The 27,164-nt window shown below is 38.5% G+C and overlaps 1 protein-coding gene across 1 annotated transcript; it reads right to left on the reverse strand.

Moving 5' to 3' along the window:
• Window positions 1-489: 489 nt before the first annotated feature.
• Window positions 490-22,895, reverse strand: ZNF354C (zinc finger protein 354C). Its single transcript, XM_039880293.1, is given in 7 exon segments — window positions 490-4,549; window positions 4,552-4,776; window positions 8,744-8,839; window positions 9,307-9,379; window positions 9,381-9,437; window positions 21,137-21,217; window positions 22,737-22,895. Coding segments are annotated over 6 exon segments (1,647 nt in total). The 5' UTR covers window positions 21,164-21,217; window positions 22,737-22,895; the 3' UTR covers window positions 490-3,380.
• Window positions 22,896-27,164: the final 4,269 nt, after the last annotated feature.

The following is a 27,164-nucleotide window of genomic DNA, read 5'->3' on the forward strand; positions in this document are numbered from 1 at the left end:
AGGTCTGAGTCTAGGATTACATATAAGATTAGTAGATTGCTTTCTTGAGTTTCCTCTTCTCTGTCACCACCCTGACACATTCTACTCCTGACAGCCACTTCCTTTTCCCGGTCTTCTGGTTAAAAATCCAAGGCTTTAAGTTCTCCTCTCTGCTACACACCTCATGGATATTTCTACCTCTGGATCCAAGCATCACGAAGATAATGAGACAAGAAATGGGGATTCCCCAACCTTTTGGCCCACAGCTCCTCTGACGAGAGACAGGATCCCTAAGAGGTTCTGATGCCTGCTCAACCACCACTGTCCTCACCACAGGAAAGTCTAGGAGTGCTGGACTTGTCTTCGAACTCTGCTTTCCTTCCTGAATCTGCCTGCTACCATTACTTTTCAAGGTCCTCAGATGGCTGCTCCATACAGTCTCTCCAAGGTTTTTAATTATATTCAGTGGGAGAGATAAGGTGGTGCATGCTTACTCCATTTAAGGCAGAATCAGAACCAACCAAAAGTTATTTTATTTCCAGTGATTACATTCCTGGAGAATAAACTCTCATAGAAAATTTACAAGTATAAAGGAAGAAGTCTGACTGGAAGCTTCATATTCATCACTTTTTCCAATCACATTTTGCCTCAATATTTTATTAAAATTTTAAACATACAGAAAAAGTTTTATAAATGACCAATGAACATCTCTATATCCTCCACAAAGTTTCAATTAACAGCTGACAAAATTTTTTACATATATTAAAACATGCTGCAAACATTATGACTTTTCAAACTGAAAACTTCTGCATGCATCTCCCAAGAATAAAGGCATTGTCCTATATACCTAAATAACATTATCTCTTCTAGGAAAATTGAACCTACCACATTATCTAATACCTATTCCATCCTATTACACCACGTCCCCCCAAATGTCCTTCATAGTTGTTTTTTTCTGAAACAGAAGGCAATTAATCATATCTTGGTTCTCTTGAGTGCCTTAATCTACATGAGTCCACTTGTTTTATTATATTGGCTTTTGAAAAGTCCAGACCAGTTGTTCTTGTACAACGTCTCAAACTCTGGGCTTGTCTATTTCCTGTGTAATTGAACTTGTTCCTCTATTCCTTGTATTTCTTGTAAACAAGAAAAGCTTAGATGAGAGATTTAGATTTTCATGAAACATTTTTGACAAGACTACATCACAGATGATCATGTGTGCATGAGGTGTCTGCCACATGTCTGCTTGTGCACCAGCAGTGAAACTCAATTTGGCAGCCAGCTCTTCCTTATGAAGGCATATCTTTCCTTTGCAGTTGGCATCTCTGATTTTTGGACACCATGTACAATAATGTTCCTTAATTTTCTTTCATCTAAATTTTTATCATCCATTGACTATGCCCAATTTAATGACATTAAGGGCTGGAAAATCGTGATTTTTTCTTAATCCATCACTACATTTACAATTAATATATGAAATTCTTCAAATAATTTTATAAAGAGCTTTTCTTCCTCTACTTTTCCCTTTATGGGCTTATTTATCCTAACTTAGCATGTTATAACCAATTACAGTGATTATTCTGATGTTCATGTTGTACTAAATTTGACCAGTAGGATACACCTTCAATTTGTCTCCTGTGTCCTTCTGACATTAGTTTTGAATGCTCTTTTTTTATTTCATAAAGATACTAGTCACGCCTTACATTTTCCCTGGAGTAATCAACCATTACTCCAAGGAGCCCTGGTTCCTTATAGTGGGGAATGACATTTAGAAACCAAAATCTGGGTACTAAGCATGGTCAGTACTATTGGGTAATGAAATGTTTTTATCTAGAATATCTTGCAAATGGCTCTACAATGTTAAATATTGAGGTATCTTTAAAGGTTTCATTTTCCTTGTAAATATACTTAAACATATAAAAAGATACTTTCTAATGAACTAAGAGATATACAATGCTGAACATTTCAGTTTAATTCTAAAACCTTTCTCATATAAAAGGTTCTAATTTTATTAGAACTTTCTAAATGATACCAATTGTAAAAATGAAATATAAAACTGGAGGACAAAGGCCTGGGGGAAATGAAATCTTTCTTAAAAACATGGAAAATGTTTGGATAACTAACTTAAACTTATGACTAGAATGTTTAATAAAATGTACACATGACTTTACACAAAAGAATTCCTGAAACACATGCAACAAAAACAAACGAGACAATCTTGTACTCCATCTGGGTTTGGGGATTTATGTAGTTATTATAAAATCAGGTATAATTAGGGGCACATTAGAAAATGAACATGATTTTAAGTCAATTATTAAGATTAACGTGAGGTGGAATATTAAAAATAAAACTGATTAAATTATTGCAATTGTGCCTCACCTATTTACAAAACAACTTACTCTTGGGACTTGAGGTTGTAAATGAACCTATGATTATCACAGAAAACCAGAGCTGAAAGGCCTAGATTCTAGTCTTGACTCTGCCCAATAAGCTTGATTTTTTCCCTTAGTAAAACAAAAGGGTATAAATAGACTAAATTAAAATTTCTCCTGGCTCTAATGAACTACCTGCTGTATAGTCACAGATTCTGCAAATATATACCTTCACAACTGATGAGAGTATTTGCATGACAGCCTCTGTACTTGCCCCAGTTTACTCATCTTCTCTAGTACTGTAATAAAACCCTCCGGTAATGTAGAATCATATCAAATTAAGAAATAATGTAGAAAAGGAAATGGAAGACTCCATTTGGGCAAAATTTTAATTTTCAAACTAAATTTGGAATTGATAAAACCAGTTTTTAATCATCAAAGGTTTTTGGAAAAAATATACATATATTCCCAAACTGTGTGTATATACGTATGTGCATGTGTGTATGTGCATGTGTATATATGTATGTATATATATATATATACATATAACTTGCTTGTGAGGCAGTTCACAAAAGGTGAGCTTATTTCCATGTGAAAATTAGACTTCAAATAATTCTTATCTTTAGCTTCTCTTTATGAAAAAAGAGTATATCCTACGTCTCCCTGACATTTTAGAAAATAAGGTCCCACATTACTACTCAATGACTGCTTTTAATTTGTATTGAAGCTTATTTTTGAAAGGAAATAAAGTCTAATGAAAGAAACAGAATTAATATTTCATTATTTTCATTTTTTTAAAAGTTAGGCTTTTACATTTTTCTATGAATTTAAAAAATTTTACATGTTTTGTAAACTTTAGAACTTAATGGTTCTTATAAAATTTGACAAGTCAGTGCTCATCATGTTTTCGTTGATAAATTTTACCACGACTTAGTGGTAACTAGCACATTTTCTCCAAGAGAAGTAAAGAAGACCATCAGAAGTCTGCCTTATTATTCTCCTGATTATTCTCCAGTGAGAAGTCTTGAATTATTTGAGAGAAAAATTAAACCTCACGGGACTTAACTCCTCTAAGAAATCTCTGATCCCATATTCCTTCCATTTATAGAGTTTTTCTTTATTGTGAACTTTTCTGTGCCTACAAAGGTTTGATCTATAACTGTAAGCTTTCCCACATTCCATACATTTATAGAGTTTCTCTCCAGTATGGATTCTTTCATGTTCAGTTAGGAATGAAAACTGGCTGAAAGATTTTCCACACTGATTACACTGATAGGGTTTCTCCCCAGTATGAATTCTCTGATGCCTATAAAGGTTGGATTTGCACCCAAAGGCTTTCCCACATTCTCCACACGTATAAAGTTTTTCCCCAGTATGAATTTTCCGATGTTCATTAAAGGATGAATACTGGTTGAAGGTTTTCCCACATTCGTTACACTGGTAGGGTTTCTGTCCAGTATGAATTCGCTGATGTTCGATAAGGGTTGCGATGCGTGTGAAAGTTCTGCCACATTCCATGCATTTACACAGTTGTTCTCCAGTATGAAGCCTCTGATGTTCAGCCAGGGATGTAAGCTGACTGTAACCTTTCCCACAGTCACTACATTTATAAGGTTTCTCACCTGTATGGATTCTTTGATGTCTATGGAGTTTTGCTCTACAACTGAAGGCCTTCTCACACTCACCACATTTATAGAGTTTCTCTCCAGTATGAATTCTCTGATGTACAGTGAGGGTTGAACACTGGCTAAAGGCTTTACCACAATCTTTACATTGATAGGGTTTCTCTCCAGTATGCACTCTCACATGTTTGGTCAGAGTCGAGCTGCTGCTAAATGCTTTCTCACATTCATTACATTTATAAGGTTTCTCTCCAGTATGAATTCTCTGGTGGGCAAGAAGGGATGATCTATGGCTGAACGTTTTCCCACATTCGTTACATTTGTAGGGTTTCTCACAAGTATGAATTCTCTGGTGATCAATAAGCTGAAGACTTTGACTGAAGCTTTTCCCACATCCATTACAAATATGAGTTTTATCTCCTGGATAAATTTGGAAGCATTTCAGCAGATCAAAATCCTGTTTAAAATCTTTCCCAAAAGTATAACATATATTGGGTATCCTTTCTACAGGAACACTCTGCTGTGTAACCAGAACTGTATTTACAAATAACCTTTTCCCTAATTCAAGACTTATATGGTTCCATCACCACAGATGGTTTTCTTGTGTGAGGCTAACATCTGCCTAAAAGGCATCTTCTGTTGTTCCTGTTCTGTTCTATTCTGAAATTCCAAAGCTTCTCTAAGCTTGATGCCCCAGTGACCGAACTTAGTGGATTTTTTTGTTATTATTCCCTGAGATGCTTCTTCTATAAAAATGTCCTGTCTGGGAGGCAATGCTTCTATTTCAGGCCATGTCTTGAAATCTGGAATGAATCAGAAGAATTAATGCCTCCTCTGCCTGAAGAGACAAACATCCATTAGTGGGACACTGAAATTGGGACTAATACATATAAAAGAGGTTTGATACCATTAGATCTCAAATATGGACTCGAATCTGGAGAAAAGAGGATGGAATGGAAGAGGTAATTAGGTTAAGGAGTAGTATAGGGGGATACACTGGACAAATTAACACTGAAAATGAAGAGACTGCTACTTGAGAGAAGTAAAGAATGACATAGAAGAACTGGTTAAGCAGAAGGTATGAGACACAGAAAAATGACAGCTGACAAGCTCAAGCTGAATATGATGGGAAACCCCAGTTTATCTTTGTTTCCTGCTCTGAATATGCTAGGCAACAAGGCAGGTACTTTGTTTTTACTTTCTCCATTCTACTTACATGTTGCTTTTATTACACTTTCCCCCATGTTCTTGCTGAAACTCTGTACACAGAAATTTAAAAATATTTGTAATGTTTTTCTTAAAGTTTGTGATTTTTTATGTGAATATCATTTCATATCATACTCTGTAAAGGGAAAAACAGTCTATTAAAAAGAGGAAGTTCAAGTTTTATAACTCACAACAGCCTTGAAGCATCGCTGTGTTGATGGTATCTGATCTAAGTTCAAGATGCTAATTAAAAGAAGAGGAAAATATGGAGTAAATCAGCCATGTGCAACAATCTATCCCTTGTGACTGGAAGAATAACAATTTTTTCATATTATCCTGCCACCACTTTTCCATTTGATCATGAGGAGCAATATATTCATTTCTTCTTCTAGGCTACAACCAGAAGATTGAACTCCCTTTGTAGGAATCTTTTGAGATTAATAAATGTCTGTAAAAGATGTGAAATCATATGTCCTGAAGTTCTGAAATACACCCAAGCCTCAACCTCATATCTGATTCTAAGTGAAAAGATTTAGCTTCAGCTGATTCTAAGAAGCTCTGCGTTAAAACTTGGCTTTCCTTAATTAATCCATTATTGAAAATAGATTAAAATTAGATCACTGTAATTAGGTAACCGTATGCACTGAAACTATGCAACTTAAAATATAATTGGATTTATGTTTAAAAATGCTTCCAATTTACTGAATTTAAATAATAAGAGAAACAAGAAAATGTGGGCTGTAAATTTCTATAAAAATACATATTTGTCTTAGTTAATGATGTCTTGGGGAAACCAAACAGTTGGATTTTCAAGGATCAACCAGGGTCCCTTCCCTGTTTTTATCCTGTGCCATGATAAGGCCTTCCCTGCCCATCCATAAACTTATCCTGCTATTCTGATCCCATTTTTCTACAGAAACTTAATTATTTAAGCCTAAATTCACCATCTCTTTCTTCTAATTTCAAAACATATTTTACTTACACATTCTATCACTTAACTTACAAAGATAAAAAGTTTGTGAAAATAATTCAAGTATTTGTTCAAGGAGAAGAGCAGATAGGTCTTATGATTTTCTGTTAATTCCTTATTGCCTACAGGACAAGTACACAATCAAAATGTCTTAAGTTGAAAAATAATCAACGAATACGAGGATTAAGTTGGAAAAATTCTGAAGTGCTTCTCTCATACTGGACTCCTGAGACTCAATCAGTCATTTACTGAACAAATATTGAATAATCAGCAATGAGAATATCATATAAATAAACAACCAAACAGTAACAGTTCATTTCTCCATGATGTGAGAAGCCTCGAATGTGTAATGCAGGTTTCAAGTTAAGAGAATGAAGACACCGACATCAACTTCACTAGTAAAGAATGGTTATCTGAAGCAAGTTGGACAATGAAGATGGGGTGAATTTCGATAGAAAAAGAGAATTCTGTGAGCCAGAAAGCAAGCCCAATTAAAGTCACCTGTGAGGAAATAAACCTATTTAAGGGAGGCTTATTGACTAAAGAAGGAAATCCAAGTTGGATTAGTTTAAAATGTTGTTAAACAAGGTGAAGCTAAACAGAGAGTTCTCGAACAACTGGCAGAGGGATTTAGAATAGTAAAATAGATAACAGAAGGAATAAGTTTTTAGGCAGATAACTTTAAGAAAAAAATGGTCATTTTTAGTGGGCAGATTGGATCAGAGGAAGGATAGGATGGAATCTGAAAAACAATGTAGCTGCAATGAGCTGGCTGGACTGAGTATGCGATTTTCAGCCTCAATGGCATTGAGTCAATCACAGAGGCAATTCAATTAAATTAAAAAAATATTAACTAAATGCGATATTTTAGACGCTAGAGGTAAAGAATTCACAATTCAAAGGCCCGATCTCTCCCTAAATACATGTAATATAATTAGGAAAATAAGTAATAACACAAGAACTATAATTCATTACAATAGATACTGTAATTAATATGTTCGAGGTATGTAGAAAGTGCTAGATACACACACAAATGATTGAAAATTCATGCTGAATGGGAAGAGGAAAGATATGGAAAACCTATATAAAAAGGGTGGTTTTTTAGACAGATGGATCCTGAAGGATAAGTAGTTTTCCAGTGGATGAGATGGAAGCAGCAATTCAAGCTGAAGAAATAACTCACAAATGTTAATGAAGGTGAAGGTCTGCCTAGACCATGAACTTGAAATGTAGGTAGACACTGATGAGACTAAAAGGAATATAGAGACAGGCTATGAAGTAGGTTTAATGTCACATTAAGGAAATTTACTTTACTTCACAGAAAATTGAGAAACAATGAAGTCTCTTAAGGTTCAAAATCTCTGAGGTTCAAAAAAATCCCTCTGCTGGTGGCATGGAAGGTGGCTGGAAAAAACAAGGCTTGCAGAGGAAAGGTCACATTCCCACAGCACCTAAGACTTGTTGGGAGTGGTAGGGGAACTGAAACCAGGGACGTCTACATTAAAACTGTGATCTTAAATGCTGCACTGTACTGCCTACTAATTCTTTGTTTGGAGAAAACTGTATTTTAATAAAGGTGAAAAGTATCTGTAGAGAGAATAAGCAAAAGGAAAAAAAGATGTCAATGAAGGCAAGAGCCACAAAGACAGATGCAAAATATTACATATCTATGTCACATGGTAACTAGAAATGACCCTGGAGATACAGGTTTATGCCATAGCATTTCAGCTTTCTAGCTCTGTCGTCAAAGAATTTTAAAATCTCTGATGCTGTGTTTCTTTAGATATAAAAAGTGGTATCTAAATTCGATCACCTTTAAGTGATCCTTCAGATCTAACAACCTAAAGTTTTATGATAATGACCAACCAGATCAGCCTGGGCTAGAAGAGCAGTTGGCAAACTACAGGTCCCTGGGCCCAGTCGGCTGTCACCTGTTGCTGTGGAGTTCTCCCAGAGCACAGCCACACCTGTTCCTTTGAGTAGTGTCTCTGGCTGCTTTTGTACCACACACCACAATGGGAGAGTTAAATGGTTGCAATACAGATCACAGGGCCCCCAAAGCCAAACAGATTTGTTGTCTGTCGCTTTATAGACAAGCCTGCTGACTCTTGGACCAGAAAGGCTGCGTGGCTATGTGAATGAGAGCTGGCTGAATACGACAGAGATAGTAACCAGTCTGCAAGGAGATGAAAAGGAAACACTGAGCTAAGATATTAGAGACAAAGGAGCATTGGTAATATTTTGAAATACGTGGCTGGTGAACGAAATGAAAAAAATTATAAAGAACTCAAAATATGGCAGCAGCAGATGGATTTAAAATCAGTCAGACATGAACCTGCACAAATGCAGACAAAAGAAAACCACTGAGAGCAAGAGGCCAAAGGTGGCAGAAGCAGCAAGTGAGGCTGCAAGAACAGGAAAGGGTAGGGAGCGTGTAAGGAGAAGGACGTCAGGATAGGGACCTTCGTGATGCAGAGAAAATCTTCACCCTCCACACTTCCACGGAGCTCAGCCTTCCCAGGCTTTTCCAGAGCTGCCTGCTACGGACCTGCTCACGTGTGCAGACTCCCTTGCCTGTCCTGCCGGTCACTCACCCTGACAGGCGCCTTGACAAGCCTCTCCTTCCACCAGGCAGGGATCTTTTCCTCGCTGCAACTGGCAGATCACCTTTGGCGTTGAGAGCGGAATCCCTGCTCATGAGGAAGGAAACACAGTTAGAATGAATGGCATGAGGGGGATCCCAGGACCACACTGCAGAACCTGAGGCACGGGGCTGAGAAGACAATGCAAGCACCTCTGAGGGGCTGGGCTTCCAGGGCTGTCCCAGTAGGTAGTCTTGGTTCGGAAACAACGTAAGGCCCTGGCTCTAGTGCCTCTGCTAGGGGAGACATACGTGCTTTCCAGAATCTAAACTGGGGTCTAATCATTGGCGGGAGAGGAAACCCTGATGGGGCAGGAGGAAAGCGCAGGAAGGGGAGGAGGAGGCATGAAGGGCAGGAGGAGGCATGAAAGGCATCGCAACAAAAATGGCCACTGTCAAGTCTGCAGACTCGTCCTTTCCCAGGGGCGCAGGGGGGTGGAAATCTGCAGACGCTGCAACCCAGAGGTAGCTCTAAGGCAGTTGCCCGGAAGTCTTCATTAAAGCAAACCTCCTCACCCAGTGACACCAGGGAGCTGTAGTTCTCCAGCATCACCTCCCGGTACAAGGCTCTCTGTGCGGGGTCCAAGCAAGCACAGCCACTCGTCCCGGCTGAAGAGCACGGCCACATCCCTGAACGTCACGGACTCCTGTAAAGGCAAACCCACTTCTGCTTGCCCAGGACCATCTTCTCCATTGAAAGGCTCAGTAAGAAGGTGACACTGGGATGTGTAGCAACCAATTCTGAAAATGTGACAGGACTCTAAGTATTTCAAATGAACTATCTGTTATTTTTAAAACTACCCATCATCTATTAAATATTTATTGAGTACCCAGTGACACATGCCACCTGCTGCGAGGGGGTGGGGGAAGTTCCTGGCAACAGGGAATTTAAATCCAGCTTGGAATCTGTCAAAGTAACTGAGCACATACATTTACTTCTTCCCTCCCACTCAAAATGCAAATTAAAATAAAGAAAAAAAATTATAACACATTCAGAGCAATGCTGGAAAGCCGGAGAAAGTACCATCGGCAGAACAGAAACAAAGGAATCTGAGACGATAAAAAGAATACCAGTTAATATTTATTGAACATCTTAGGGACTATGATAGACACTTCATATAGTATATCTGAGTTTCATAGACATCTAATGAGGAAGAAACTATGATTAAGTCACTTTCCAGATGATGACATGGTTCAGAAAGGTTAAGTAACCTTCCCAAGGTACTGTTAGAAAGTGGTGAATCTCAGATTTGAATTCAGGGAAAAAGACCTCTGAGCCATACTGTCAGATGGATTTCCACTGACTTTGAAAATTAAACAAACAAAGGACTGCGTCAGACACTATAGGTGCAAGAGGGAACTGCTGAGAAAGTAAGTTCTTTCAAAAGAACCCCAGTTAGCTCCAAAATGTGAGAAACCAGACTTTGGGCAGACAGCAACTCTTGCAGGAAAGAGCTGAAGGAAGTACAAAACGGTAAAATGCTTTTGATGGGTATTCTGTTGAGAATCTATCAAAATGTAATAGGCACATCATTCTGCACTGGCAATTCTACTCTGAGGATTCTACTACCAGAAATAATCACACAACTGGGGAGAGATATTTAAGGATCTTTACTGAAATATAACTTACAGGTTCATGATTGTAACAGGCTGAGTAATGAACCTGTGACATATATGACAAAAGGGCCTAAAAGATCTGTTTAAATTAAGGATTCTGAGGTGGGAAGATTAGCCTGGATTATGATCCAGGTGAGTTCAATGTAATCAAGTGATCCTTATAAGGACCCAAGAGTAATCAAAAGCAGAAGAGGAGAAGGCAAGGTGGTGACAGGAGCAGAGACTACAGCAATGCTCTCTGAAGACTGCTGAAAGGGCCACAAGCCAAGGAATACAGGTGGCCACTAGAAGGTGAAAATAAAGTCAGGAAACAGATTTTCCCCTCCGAGCATCTAGGAAGGACCAGCTCTGCTGAGAGCTTGACCTTAAGCCAAGGAAAGAAACTGATTCCAGACTTCTAGCCTCCCAAACTGGAAAAGGATAAATTTATGTTGTTTTAAGCTACTGAGTTTGTGGTAATTTGTTACAGCAGCCATAGGAAACTAATACAATGGTAAAAAAAAAAAAAAAATGCAGACAATGGTGAAAATTGAAGGCAATCTATCAATAAGGGAATAGATAAGCAAATTATAGTACATTTATTCCACAGAATGTTAGACGGCCATTAAATAAAGAAGATTTATATGCCTGACATTAGAATTTGATCTTGACATTTTGTTAATTCATATGAAAAAGCAAGCTGAAAAACAACCTACAGTTGCTAAAAAAAAACTCTTTATGTATATATACACGTGCATACAAAAATATCTGGAAGAATACAAGTTGTCCTCCTGATGATTCTCTGATATTTGCGAAGAGGGGCAGAAAAGCAAGCTTTCACTTATGACTTTTTACCCTTTCCATTAAGCTTACATTGTTTACTGTGTATTTGTTTTGAATTTTTTTAGATTCCATTTCAATTTATATATTGACTTTTTAGCTCTACCTCTTTGCAATTTTAGTGGCTTCTCTGAGAATTGTAGTATATATTCTTAGATCTTTATATTCTATTTAGAGCTAACATCTGACTTCACATAGAATTCAAGAACCCTGGCAAATATATGGGACCAGCACCATCCCTCTTCACGCTACGGTTGTTATACTTTACCAGTTCAGATGGCTGACAGAACTCACCACACTGCACCAGGCATGCTCACAGATGGCAAAAGGTACAGTACAGCAAGACAGAGAGGGTACAGGGAAACACTGGATGTCCAAGAGACATTCCATGCACAATCCCTTTAGTTGACCATAGACTCTGCTGTGTCTGAATCGGTTTGAGGGAGCTCAAAGGAGAAACTATCAGCAGGGGCCTTTTGTGTGTCAAGTACGGCTTGTCAAACCATGTAGGTCAGCTACAAATCATCTGTGAAGGATGACCCTGGGGGTGGCCAGTGGAATTTAGATCTTAAACAGTAATCCACCACCCTTACATTGGCCAGGAGTCAAAGATCAGTCATCAGGCACCCCCAGAGACAAAGATAGAGCTTTTCCAGTCCAGATATAAATGAATCCCATATCCACAACTGTTGCGTGCATTATACCTACCTACATCACAAACCCTGCAATGCAATATTATATTTTTGCTTTAAATAATCATATGCATTTTAGGAAACTGGGCGGGGGGGAATATTTCATATTTATCCAGATAACCACCATTTCTAATGTTCTTCATTCCCTTCCCAAGATAAGAGTTCCCATTTGGCATTACTTCCTTTTAGCCCAAAGAAACTTCCTTTAGCACATCTCGATGAGATCCAAAATAATTCATGTCAACAATTCCAGGAACTGAAAAAACTACTATATCAGCAGAATGGTTTTTTTAGCAAGGTGATTGAAACCCTCAAAAAGAACCAAATAGAACTTCTGGAGATGAAGCACACACTGAAAGAGATGAAGAATGAAATAGCAAGCTTGGGAAATAGAGTCGAACAAATGGAGGAAAGGATCGGTGAAATCGAAGACAAAAATCTAGAAATAAATCAGAAGGAAGAAGAGAAAAAACAAAGACTTAAAAATAATGAAAGAGAAATATAAGAACTAGCTGATACCATCAGGAGAGGAAACATAAGAATAATGGGCATTTAGTTATATAAATGTCTAATCACTATGTTGTACACCTGAAACTAATATAATATTTTATGTCAACTACAATTAAAATTTTTTTTAAATTAAGAATAATGGACAACCTCAAAGGGGAAGAAAAGGAGCAGGGATTAGAAAGCATTTTCAGACAAATGGATAACAAGAATTTCCCCAATCTAAGGAATGAACTGGAGCTTGGAATTCAAGAAGTCAACAGAACATCCAATTATCTCAATTCAAAAGGCTTTCTCCAAGACACATTATATTAAAATTATCAAAAATTAATGACACAGAAAGAATTCTTGAGGCAGCTAGGGAAAAGAAGACAGTAGCCCATAAGGGAAAACCCATTAGATTATCATCGGACTTCTCAGCACAGACCGTATAAGCCAGAAAGGAATGGAATCAAATATTTAAACTATTAAGTGAAAGGAACTACCAGCCTAGAATAATGATTAAGTCACTTTGATCCAGCTAAGCTCTCCTTTAGATATGAAGGAGAAATTAAGACCTTTTCAGACATACAAAAATTGAAGGAATTCTCCACTATGAGGCCTACATTACAGGAAATACTGAAAGGGGTCAGCTCACCTAAAGAAAAATGACAAAAAAATATATAACTATGAGTAAGGCGACTAGCAGGCAGATAGAAGCAGAGGAGTGCAACCCTTATTAAGAACAGGGCATTATAAGCTTAAACAATAAGAAGAGATTTGCATAGCAAGATAGTAATGAACGTTCAGAGGGACAAACTGAACGTTCAGAGGGACAAACTGAACGTTCAGAGGGACAAACTGAAACAATAATGACAGAAAAAGAGACGATTCAAAGATCCAAATTCACAAAGGGGAATGGAGATATGACACATGCTGAAGAAAATAGACTAATACATACACACACACACACACACACACACACACACACATAACTATCCTTTACATATTTGCAATGGTAATCACATGCCAAAGATTCAGAACTGAAGTATACAACATAAAACAAGAAGGACCAGAGGGAAAATCCATAAAACCCAAACGAACAAACAAACAAACAAACAAACAAAAACACACAAGGACAAGGAAGCAATGGAAATACTGAACTACTACAAAGCAAAAGATAAAATGGCTATAGGAAAATCTCATATTTCAATAATCACCCTAAATATAAATGGACTGAACTCACCAATAAAAAGGCAAAGAGTTGCAGATTGGATCAAAAAACAAAACTCATATGCTGCCTCCAGGAGATATATCTCAGCTCCAAAGACAAATATAGACTCAAAAAAAAAAAGGGTGGAAAATGATATTTCAAGAAAATGCCATTCAGAGAAAAGCGGGAGTAGCAGTACTAGAATGATATAGCGGTACTAATATCGTGCAAAATAGACTTCAAAATAAGAAAAGTAAAGAAAGATACTGAGGGACACTTCATAATGATAAAGGTGATCATACACCAGGAAGACATAACACTTATTAATATCTATGCTCCCAATCAGGGAGCCCCAAAATATATAAGGCAATTACTAACAGAACTAAAGGGAGAAACAGACCAAAATACTATCGTAGTAGAAGACCTATATACTTCACTGTCGGATATGGACAGATCATCCAAACAGAAAATCCATAAGGAGGTAACATCCTTAAATGACACAACAGACCAACTGGACATAATTGACATTTACACAGCCTTCCATCCCAAAACAGCTGCTTATACATTCTTCTCTAGTGCACATGGAACATTCTCAAGAATTGACCACGTACTGGGACACAAGATAGCCACAACAAATATAAGAGGGTTGAAAACATACGAACCATATTCTCTGCTCATAATGCTTTGAAGCTGGAAATCAACTGTAAAAAGAAAGAGGGAAGAACCGCAAATAATGGAGGTTAAACAACATACTACTGAAGAAAAACTGGGTCAGAGAAGAAATGAGATCAAGATATACGTAGAAACCAATGATAACGATAGTACAACATACCAAAACTTTTGGGACATGGCAAAAGCAGTAACAAAAGGAAAGTTCATATCATTACAGGCCTATCCAAAAAACAAGAACGAGCTCAAAGAAACAACTCAACGCTTCATCTTTTAAAACTAGAAAAGGAAGAACAAATGAAGCCTAAAGTCAGCAGAAAGAAAGAAAAAATCAAAATTAGAGCAGAATTAAATGAAATTGAAAACAAAAAAAAACAATAGAAAAAATAAATGCAACAAAGAGCTGGTTCTTCGCGAAGGTTAATAAAATTGACAAAAGAGAAAAGACAAACAAAATCATGGATGAAAGAAGAGAAATTATGACAGACACTGCAGAAATACAAAGGATCATACAAGAATACTATGAAAAAGTATATACCACCAAATTTGATAATCTAGAAGAAATGGACAAGTACTTAGAAAGATACAACTTTCCTAGATTGAATCAAGAAGAACTGGAAAATCTAAATAGACCCATGAGCAGTATGGAAATTGAAACAATCATCAAAAACCTACCAAAAAGTAAAAGTCCAGGACCAGATGGCTTCACCAGTGAATTTTACCAAACATTCAAAGAAGATTTAATACCTATTCTAAACTCTTGAAAAAAATTGAAGAGAAAGCAATACTTCCTAACTCATTTTATGAGGCCCTGATACCAAAACTTGGTAAAGATAACACGAAAAAGAAAACTACAGAGCAATATCTCTCATGAACACAGATGCAAAAATCCTAAATAAGATACTAGTAAACTGACTTCAGCAACATTTTTAAAAGATTAGACACCATGATCATCCCAGGGGACAAGGGATAGTTCAACATATACAAATCAATTAATGTGCTACACCACATAAATTAAAAAATAAGAATCATATGATCATATCAATAGATGCAGAAAAAGCCTTCGACATGATACAGCATCCATTTATGATCAAAACACTTAACAAAATCGGTATAGAAGGAAAGTACCTTAACATAATAAAGGCCATATATGACAAACCCTCAGCCAACATTATACTTAATGGTGAAAAACTAAAAACCTTCCCTCTAAGATCAAGCACAAGACTAGGTTGTCCACAATCACCACTCTTATTCAATATAACATAAGAGGTCCTAGTGAGTGCAATCAGGCAAGAGAAAAATATAAAAGGCCTCCAAATTGAAAATGAAGAAGTCAAACTGTCACTATTTGCCAATGACATGATTCTCTATATAGAAAACCCTAAAAACTCCACAAGAACACTACTAGAAACAGTAAGCAAATACAATAAAGTTTCTGGATACAAAATCAATGTTCAAAAATCCATAGTGTTCCTATATTCTAATAATGAAATATCAGAAAAAGTGGAAAAAATAATTTCTTTTGCAATTGCAACAAAAAGAATAAAATGCCTAGAAATAAATCTAAAAAAACATGTGAAGGACCTATATGGTGAAAATTGTAAGACGCTATTTTAAGAAACTGAAGAAGATACAAAGAAATGGAAAGATATTCCGTGTTTTCGGATGGGAAGAATCAACATAGTTAAAATGACCTTATTACCTAAAGCATTATCCAGATTTAATGCAATCCCCATCAAAATCCCATAGGCATTTTTTAAAGAAGTAGAACAAAAAATCATCAGATTTGTATAGAAGTACAAAAGACCATGAATCATCAAAGCCATCCAAAGAAAAAAGAACAAGGCTAGAGGCATCACTCTGCCTGACTTCACATTATAGTACAAAACGACAATAATCAAAACAGCATGGTATTGGCAGAAAAAAAAAGACATACAGACCAGAGGAACAGAATCGAGAATTGAGAAATAAACTCATGTTTATACGGGCAAATAATTTTTGACAAAAAGCCAAAAACATACAGTGGAGAAAGGAAAGCCTCTTCAATAAATAGTGCTGGGAAAACTAGAAAGTCACCTACAAAAGAATGAAACTAGACTGTTGTCTATCACCACACACCAAAATTAACTCAAAATGGATTAAGGACCTGAATGTAAGACCTGAAATAATAAATTGCATAGGAACTAAACTCATGGACCTTAGACTTAAAGGGGATTTTATGAATTTGACCTCAAAGGCAAGGGGAGTAAAAGCAAAAATAAGTGAATGGGACTGTATCAAACTAAAAAGCTTCTGCTCAGCAAAAGAAACTGTCAATAAGGTAAAGAGACAACTATCCGAATGGGAAAATATATTTGCAAGCAATGCCTCAGATAAGTGCCTAATATCCAAAATATACAAAGAACTCATAGAACTCAATAACAGAAAAACAAATGATCTAATTAAAAAATGGGTGGAGGATCTGAACAGACACTTCTCCCAGGACGACATACAAATGGCCAATAAATATATGAAAATATACTCAGCATCATTAGCTATTAGGGAAATGCAAGTCAACACTACAATGAGGTACCATCTCATATCTGTTAGAATAGCTGTTATCAACAGAACAAGTAATAACAAGTGTTGGAGAGGATGCGGAGAAAAAGGAACCCTCATACACTGCTGGCGGGACTGCAAATTGGTACAGTCACTATGGAAAACAGTATGGAAGTTCCTCAATCCCCCTACTGAATATTTCCCCCCAAAACTTGAAAACATATATCTGAAAATATATTTGAATATTGATGTTCATAGCAGCATTATTCACAGTGGCCAGAACATGGAAGCAATTGAAGTGTCCTACAATAGAGGACTGGATAAAGAAGCTGCGGTACATATATACAATGGAATATTACTTAGCTATAAGACGAGGCCTCCCATTTGCGACAACGTGGATGGCCCTTGAGATAATCATGCTAAGTGAAATAAGCCAGACAGAAAAAGTTGAAAACCACATGATATCACTTATATGTGGATATAAACCTAAAAGCAACAAACAAATAGGACAAACAAGCAGAGACTTATAGACATGGACAACTGACTAGTGGTTATGAGAGGGTAGGTGGAGAGGGGGGAGGCAGATGGGGTAAAAGGGGTCAAATACGTAGTGACAGAAGGAAATCTATACTATGGGTGGTGAACACATAATGCAATATATATATGCCTCGCTGTTGAATTGTACACCTGAAACTTACTGAATTTCATCAACCAATGTCACCATTAAAAAAAAAAAAAAAAAAAGAACAGCAACAAGAAAAAAATAATCCAAAAAAACGAAGATAGTTTAAGAAACCTCTGGGACAACATTATGCGTACCAACATTCACATCATAGGAGTACCAGAAGGAGAAGAGAGAGAGAGCAAAGAATTGAAGATCTATCTGAAGAAATAATGACAGAAAACTTCCATAACCTGGTGAAGGAAATACACATACAACCCCAGGAAGTTTGGAGTCCCAAACAAGATGATCCCAAAGACACATCATAATTAAAATGCCAAAGGTTAAATTCAAAGATAAAATCTTAAAAGCAGCAAGAGAAAAGCAGTTAGTTACCTACATGGAAGTGCCCATGAGACTGTCAGCTGATTTCTCAACAGAACCTTTACAGGCCAGAAGGGCCTGGCAGGAAATATTCAAAGTGATGAAAATCCAGGAACTACGACCAAGATTACTTTACCTAGGAAAGCTATTATGTAGAATTGAAGGACAGATAAAGAGCATCCCAGACAAGAAAAAGCTAAAGGAGTTCATCATCACCAAATCAGTATTGCAGGAAATGTTGGAAAGACTTCTTTAAAAAGAAGAAAAAAATATGTATCAAAAATCTAAAGAAGGGCAATAACTACATATCTATCAATAAGTTCTTCAAATGAAAAAGAATTAGATGCTCCAGTCAAAAGATAGGGTGACTGAATAAGTAAGAAAACAAGACCCCTGTATTTGCCGCCTTAACGAGACTCACTTCAGATTAAAATACATACACAGACTAAAAGTAATGGGATGGAAAAGATATTTCATGATGGATCTAGAGGGTATTGTGCTGAGTGGAATAAGTCAGATAGAAGAAGGAAATGCCATATGACTGCATGTATAAGTGGAATCTAAAGAACAAAATAAACAAACAAAAAAACAGAAACAAACTCATAGATATAGAGAACATTTTGAGGGTTACCAGATGGGAGGGAGATTGGGGGCGGTCAGTGAAAAAGGGGGAAGGGATTAAGAAGTACAAATTGGTAGTTACAAAACAGTCATGGAGATATAAAATATGGCATAAGGAATATAGACAATAATATTGTAATAACTATGTCTGGTGTTGGAGGGGAACTAGACTTAGTGGGGTGATCACTTTGTGAGTTATATAGATGTCTAATCACTATGTTGTACACCTGAAACTAATATATTATATGACAACTATAACTGAAAAATAAATTATTAAAAAAAAGAAAACCCATCAGACAAGTCACAATAGAGGAACGGTCTACAAAACACCTAACCAACACTCTTCAAAACTGTTACGGTCACCAAAATGAGAGAATGAGAGCCTGAGGAGCAGCCTGAGGAGCAGCCTGAGGAGACGCAGGACTAAATGTAACGTAGTGTCTTGGATGGGATCCTGGTGCAGAAAAAGGACATTAGATAAAAACTAAGAAAAGCTGAATAAAGTACAGACTTTAGTTAATAATAATGTATCAATACTGGTTCATTAACTATAACAAATGTATCATAATAATATAAGATGCTAATAATAGGGAAAAATGGGTGCGGGGTATACTGTAACTATAGTATTATCTTTGCAGTTTTTCTCTAAAACTGCTCTTAAAAAAAATAAAATTGTTTATTTAAAAAAACAGCAACAATACCAAAAATAAGTACTGATTTACTGCCCCCAAAAAGATATAATAAACACACTATGATTATTAAGTAATCAATACCATGTTGCATGTGTCTTTTTCCCACAAGATAAAATATATATTACATGGAAACCAAATAGGATAAGGAATATTTGTAAAATCTGCAAAGATCCTGCTTTTCCAAAGATCATGATTTTTTGCTGTAGAAATTTGCTTCTCAGTACCCTGAATAAGGAAAGAAGTTAAGATTGGATATTGCCATTGAACAGGCTCAAATAGGGTAATAAGACCTATGACTGGGTCACCTTGGGTCTTCAAGAGACTTAATAATCAAACCAGTTAGACACTGAATTAGCGGTACACAGAAACTGGCTCTGAGTTACAAACACACTCCTCCACAGCTTCTCTTAGCTTAAAATAAGTCAGTCTCTGAAGCTTGGGGGTATAGAAGCTTGGACAGTGAAGTCTCACCTCCAGGCATCGGGGAGCCCAGGTAAAGGTGAGTAACTACTTTGCACTGCAGTTTGGTTTCCTGCATACACCCACCGTCTTGTAATGAAAGTATCAAAGTCAAGTCCAGCCTGTTAAGGAGAGACATACCAAATTTGGCAGGTTGTAAAATAATGCTGCTGTTGCTGATACGAACAGTAGCAATGGCGAGGCACTGTTCTAAGCACTTCACATATACTTTATCAGAGCTTACAGTTAACTGTACAGACTGTCTAGTCTGGGTTCAAAAGCTAGCTGTGCAGTCCGATCAAGTTATTGGCTTCTCTATGCCTCAGTTTCCTCATCCGTGAAATGCAGACATTAACAGCCCTCTTGTAAACATTCAATGAAGTATGTACATTATTTACCCCACTTACAAGTGAGGAACAGGGCACAAAGAGATACCATAACTTGCCCAAGGTCACAGCAGTAGCTTGGATGTGAACTCATGAAAAAAGTTCCAGGGTTCACATTTTTCACTTAGGGGTTACCACCACTTTTTTGAAAAGTAGCCAATGACAAACAGGTTTTGGGTGCGGTAGAAAAGAAAATGAGCTGAAAGAAAGGGAGCTAGTGTCGGGAGAAAGATGGGACTTCCTTGTGGATATGTCTACTAAGAGAATGAGAAGGACAGGTGGGCTTCAAGGGAAACATTCGAGCCTGAGGACAGAGATGTGGGAGAGATCTTTAGAAAGGTGATGGTCAAAGTGATGAAAATAGATCTCAGAGCAGAAAGAGCAAGAAAAAGGGCCCAGGAGGGGTCTGAAGTAGCAGAGGAAAATGAATCAGAGGAGACAGAGGCATCAGTCAGAAAGACGAGGACACTTGGAGATCAGTTGCAGAAGGCACTCTTAAGAAAGAGGGTGGATCTCTGGGAAAGGCCCGGCCCCCACCCACCCCAGTGCCAGCCTCAGAAACCAAGCCAAGCTGAACTTCTGCATGCCCACCGATATCACTCCTGACTTTGGGGACTGCTCAGTGCTAGGATCTTGTCTCTGCCTCTTGGTGGACGTTTAATCATTTCCTGAGGTCATGACCATGAACTCCTTGGAAACAAATAACATCTTTCCCCTTTGTATCCCCAGTGCTCTGCTAAGTGTCCTGTACATAGTTGGTGCTCAACAGATGTTTGCTGAAGGTGGCCCTTCCATGTATGTCTCTGCACCAAGTGAGATTATATTCTCTGTAAAGACAAGGACTGCCTGGACCCTATACTCCTCGCCCAGTGCATATTGTAGACTGAAGTATATGTCCAGAGCTGACCCGATCTTTGGTCAGGAAGTGAGTTTGGGTGAATTAAAAGTGACCTCAGGACAGAGGGTGCACATTTCTCAGCAACCCCTCAGTCCACCCAAGCATCCTGGGGAAAACTTACAGGGCTCTGGATTCTCCATAGATTTCACTGGAAAGAAAACCTGAACCCAGAAGGCAAGTCATGAAAAAGACAAACTTAACTTACTGTCACCTGAGCAGGCAGCAAATCCACAGCCATTCTTTCCTTCTTAGTTTTCCAGCCAAAGGAGAGCAGAACACTGCTAACGTCAATCTGCAGAGGAAAAGGGTGTCACGAGGAACTCTGGTGTCAAAGATGGCTTAGAGAGAGGAAGTTACAACCACCCGGAATGACCATCGGGTCCCAGCAAAGCCACTCCACATAAATGATGCAAACCAAGTAAAAAGGTGTGCTTACCAAGCCAATGAAGCTCTAAAATAATGTCAATCTCCTCCTCTCTGCATTAACCATACTTCTGATTTCTGTAAATTGATGCTTTAACATCCACTGAGGGTCTATTACCAAATTGTGACTCACGCACAGATATCTGGAGTCTTCAGGTGGCTTTAATCTATACACTCTAACAGTTACAGAGAACATGGATTGCCCAGGCTGCCCCGCTCAAACACAGCCAGGCAATCCCAACCTTGCCTTCCTTGCCTATCCTTTTTCCTTTCTGAAGAAACCACAATAAAGGTGCTTACCCACATTTCCCCTCTCTCTCGGCCTCATGACCCACCAGGTGCTTCCCCTGAGTGGCCTCCCTGGAGTGCTGTGTTCTTCCCAGGGAACTGTGAGTAAACTCTAACCTGCTGTCTTATCGTGTGTCTATCTCTCTGCATCTACCTTAGCATACCTCACCCAAGGTAACATGGTGAAAACACTCCCTCTCAAACGAGATGCACGCCAGACTGCTGCTCGTTTTCCCCTAAACGCAAATTCCACAGTTGCCTCCTCTTACAGCATCCAAAGCTGGAAACGGCCCTCAGCCTCTCACACACAAACCCCAATTGGCAGAGCAAGAAAGGAGGTGCCTGGAGCAGCCAGACGAGTGTCCAGAGAAGAGCCTTGGCCCTAGCTGCTGCACTGGCTGCCTAGTTTGCAGGGGGCTTATGGGGTACAGCAAATGGAGTGAGACCTCAACAGGCTGAGTATCGAGTGTAACCTGGGGCTGGCGCACCTCAGCCAGCACGAAGGCAGCAGCGGTTAAGTGATCATAGATACTCTATGATGCACACTTTCACCGCACCAGGAATCTTGAGTGCTTTTCATGTATTATTTTTAATCCTCACAACAATTATTAAAAAATAAGTATTGCTACCTCATTTTACGGATGTGAAAGCGTGAGAACTTGGGTGCTTGGTGACTTGTCTAAAGAATCAAGAATGGTTAAGAATCAGAGGCAGGAAGGGGATACTGCTCCAACATCTCAGTTAAACGTGGCAAGGTGCCTGGCCACTCTGTGCCTCAGTTTCTTTACCTGTAAAATGGGGACAGTGTGCAGCCAACCTACGTGTTATTAAAAGATGAAGAATTAATTCATCTAGACTAGTGCCTGGCACACAAAGTTCTCCTTACGTATTAGCTATTGTGTTTATTATTTGTTCCCCCTATAAGGCTCAGAAAAATCAGCCACAAAATACCCCCACCCACAGCAGTCCCGGGCACGCCCAGCACGCCCGCCACAGAGCACTGCCGCTTAGGCCGTGCGGACAGGCCTCGGGACCCCGGCGCGCGGCGTCTCCCTGGTGCCCACGCCCAGCCCCGCCAACCCCGCACACACCCCACTCACACGAAGATAGGCGCTGGCACCGCCCGCCGCCCTGAAGAGGCAGGGGAGCTCCTCAGTCCCAGGAAGGCCACCCTAACGAAGCTGGGACCGTCCGCGCCACCAGCCCCAAAAAGGCAGCAAGCGAGCAGTCCCAGCAACCCAACAAACCCCAAGAAAACTACGACTCCCGGCATGCCCAGGGCCTGCGCAGACTGCACTTCCCAGAGGGCGCCGCGGCGCGGCCACTTCCGTGAGGTGAACACTCCTGCGGGAGCGCGCGGGCTCCGGCGCCTGCTGTGCGCTTGGAGGCCGCCCTGCGAGGGCGTATGCACGGCGCTGGCTTCCAAGTGCTGGCTGGCCAAATCGGCCTGCGAACTTGTTTTGTTGGGTAGGCAAAATGATTTGAAAAGACAAAACCTGAAGTTAGGACACCTTTAAGAGGATCAGTGCATAACTAGCTCCCACCAGCTTATGATTATTTTTAATTATTTTAATGTGTATCATATAATATAATGTATGCATAGGTACAGATTAAGAATTATAAAACGAACACCCACATACCCAACACTCTACTTACAAAAAAGAACTTGACCAGAATTTTGGAAGCCTTGTCCATGATGCTCCCCATTCATTTTCTGAATTGTGTTAAATATTCCTTTGCTTAGCTTGATGGGTACTTCATGTGTATGTGTCCCTAAACAATAAGTGTTTACTTTTGCAAGGCTGTGATCTTTATATAAACAGAATCTGCTGTATGTTCTTCTGTGATTAATATGCTCAACATGAACCTTTAGATTCATCTATCTTGATACATGCAAAGTTCATTTTCACTGCTGTGTAAGATTCTACTATTCATTCTGTAGCAGAATGTCCAAACCTATAGAAAAATTTTATAAGTTTATTTGAGCCAAAAAAAAGGATATACCTGAAAGGAAAATCTTAACAGACTGAGAAAATGCTCTGGAGAATGACCATTTTGCGGTTCCTTTTACACATCTAGAATCAGAGGAGAAAACGTCAGGAAGGTTACATGAAATCTGCTAGTAGATTAAGGAGGTGGGGAAAGCAAAGCGGGGAAATCTTTAGAATTGGATAAAAAAGCAAAATGGAGAGAGACATCTTTTCTTACATTGGTGGGTACAGGACAGTTAACATTTAGCATGTGTATACAGAGATGGTATTCAAGCAACAAGATAACAGTGAGGAGTTTCTTGGTCTCCTGATATGGTGCCAGTGGTTGTGCCTCCAAAGGGTCTGGAAAAGAAAATTATTGACCTTTCAAAGGTATGTCATCCTAGATGCATAAGAACAATGGACAGAGCTCACTCAAGGTAAAAGTTGACCTTTACTAAAAAAGAACTAGGCCTGGGACTTGACTATCCACCATGACCTGCCCAGTTAGGAATTTGTGATCAGACCATTCTGTATGGCTACTTTCAGTGACTGAGCTTGTCAGACTTGCCATGTAGCCCTCTGAACCTGTCAGGTCTGCTGTGTAGCCCCCTTTTCACAATTCATTCAACAAAAATGCATATTCAACTCCTATTTTGCACTTGGCATCCATCTAGATGCTAGAAACATACTAGTAAACAAAATTGTCAAAACATCTGCATTCATGCTAATGTAGGGAGGAGGCAAGATAATTAAAAATGTTAATCAAGCCACATTCAGAGACTGCAATGTGCTGATTAGCCCTGCAGCCAGGCCAGGAGGACACCTTCAGAACAAAGAAAGATTTCTGCTGGATTACTAACAACCCATTCACCACACCTGTGAAGGGGAAACAGGAACCAAGAGTCATTCACTATGGCTAAAACCATGGGGACTATATGGCTTGAAGGCTAGGAACTGCCAGCAGGTCTTCCACTCTATATATTCTTACCTTTTCATTCTACATACTCTTCTGCTTCCTCACTGTATGCTCATATCAAAGGAAATGGGTTAAAGTCTTTTAAACAATAACTCACAGGAAGTAAAAAATGACATATAAACTGAGTTCCCTGAACACTCGGCCCCTACTCACTCTTTCCACGTCTCTCTTTGGCCCTTTCAGTGCCTTTACTCTGTTTCTCGCACTGTTCCTCTCTACTCTCAGCCTCTGAGAGGAGACCACACTCTTGTCTGTGGGATGTTACCCCTTTTCCAATAAACTTTCCTTTTGACATTAACTTTGGCGTGTCGAATTCTTTCTGCACTCTCCACCAAAGGACCCTCTTCTTCTCTCGGTGCAGGGCTTGGTCTCCCCCTCACTTGAGGAAATTTGCCGTGCATCAATGTGGCTTAAATTCTTCTGGGAGAGGGGAGAAGAAAGGTAATAAACAAGAACAATAAATGGTATGTTTTTAGATCATGATGATTTGCTGACAAGAACAAGAAAGGGCAACAGGATCTCCGGTGGAGGTTGGGGAGGACTGTTGCAATTTTACACAAAATGGTTAAGAAGCATTTGACTAAGAAGGTGGTGTGACAGGCTGATGCTGCCTGACCATTTCCTACTCAAATGAGTTAGTTCCTGACTGCACCCCGCCTTCCCAGGACTCTCCAACTGACGCAGCAGTCCAAAAACCTGCTTAAACAATTGAGCCTGTTTCCTTATAGTCTGGCAGCCAATCAATGTTCTCCTTATGTTCTCCTTCCTTATATGGAATATCTATAGCTGTGTAGGAATGCGGAAGTACAGATGGTATAAAACTGCTCACCATGTTACAACCAGGGCTCAGCCTTTGGATAAGAATCCGCTGAGCTGGTGCTAGCATCAATAAAAGCTGCTTCCTGCTTATAGCCTCCGTGTCCTGTCTCTCCGTTGGAGAATCCCGCAACAGTGGCATTTGAAGAAGGATCTGCAGAAGATGTGGAGTGAGCCAAGTTAAATATCTAGGGGAAAGCTTTCTGGATGACTGAAAATCTGATGCCCTGAGGCAGGAGCATGCCTGGCCTGTTCAAGGAACAAGAATATTATTGCTACAGCAGAAAAAAGAGAGAGAGAAAGTAGATCGAGGTAAGAGGACTAGAATGTGTAGACTCTTATTAGTCTTCATCACTGGATTTTACTCTGAAGGAGAATAATAATCTGAGAAGTGGAGAGACCTGCTCTGACTTGCATTTTTAAATGGTCACTCCAACTGCTGTGCTGAGAACAAACTACATAGGGTCAAAGGAAGAAGCAGAGAGGCTGAGACTAGTTAGAAGGCTATTGTAGTAATCTCTGAGAGAAGACCACAGTTTAAACTGAGTAGAAGTTATGAGAAATGGCTGAAAAGCTCAAAATTCAAAACATGGAAAAGATCCTCATCTTTGAATATAATGTTTTTCAGCTACGAAGTATATCTATTCTTTTTAAATAGTTCCAGTAATTATATTACATTTTTAAAGATATTTTTATGCTCTATTTTTTGGATTATAAAAATTAAGAATTATTTTATCTTTTGACTTCATTTATACGTTAAATCCAATACAAATTTATTTTACTTTGTTCCATTTGGGATTTTAATAATATGAGCTAATCGGCCATGACTACTAGTATCTAATTTTAATACTTTCATATTACATTTTCCCTCTCAACTATGAATTTTGGCGATTTCCTTAAGTTTTATAATTTACATTTATCTTTAATTAAATTTATGCTTAACTTGTTTCTTTATTGGCCATGTCTATACAACTGCTTTCCTAATTTTCATTTTTGGTCTTCCTATGTCCATTCCTTTTTCACACTGTCACCATCTAGTTTTTATCTGTGCCCTGTCAGTTATGCCACAGTCCTCTTAGCTTTCTGGAGAAGTCTGAAGCCAATCTGATTTTTCTCTTGCAGGTAGCCTTTTTTTGTTCATTTCTCTACACTGATTTTTATAAATCTTTTTTTCCTCTTGTTTCCTGTATCTAAGTATTTCTTTGTTTCCTGTATCTAGCAATAATTTTTTTTTCATTATTTTTATCTGGGACACACAAAAAATATTAAGACTTTGTTCTCTCTCTTTTTTTTGGCAATCTTCATTAGTAACATATTAAACTTTTATTCTTGATATCTGGCTTTCATATCTCTGATAATCTCGCATTTTAATTCTTTGTCCTTTCCTTTATTTTCTGGACAGACTCTTCACATTTATATTCTAAGCTTACAGAATCCAATTTATAAAGTTATTATTCTCCCACTTTCTCTTTCTAATGTAGTTTATTCTTTTTTAAAAATGACCATCCACTTTATGTGTACAAGTTCACAGTGGACACAGCACCCATGCAGTAGAACTGGCAGCTTTTAGACCTTTGCCACCAGCATGACAAGGGTGTACTCTGTTTTAAGCACTGTCAAATTGCTTAGCTACAGCACACAATAAGCATTAAAGAATGTTTTTTAAATAAAGAGAAATAAAAATGGTGTACGAGTAATATGTTGTTATTCAAATAGCTAACAACAATGTTTCTTCAGGTAATTCTTATAGAAGAAGTAGTGAT

Source organism: Pteropus medius, unplaced genomic scaffold (genome assembly GCF_902729225.1).
Source record: "Pteropus medius unplaced genomic scaffold, Ma_sr-lr_union100, whole genome shotgun sequence".
Taxonomy (NCBI): domain Eukaryota; kingdom Metazoa; phylum Chordata; class Mammalia; order Chiroptera; family Pteropodidae; genus Pteropus; species Pteropus medius.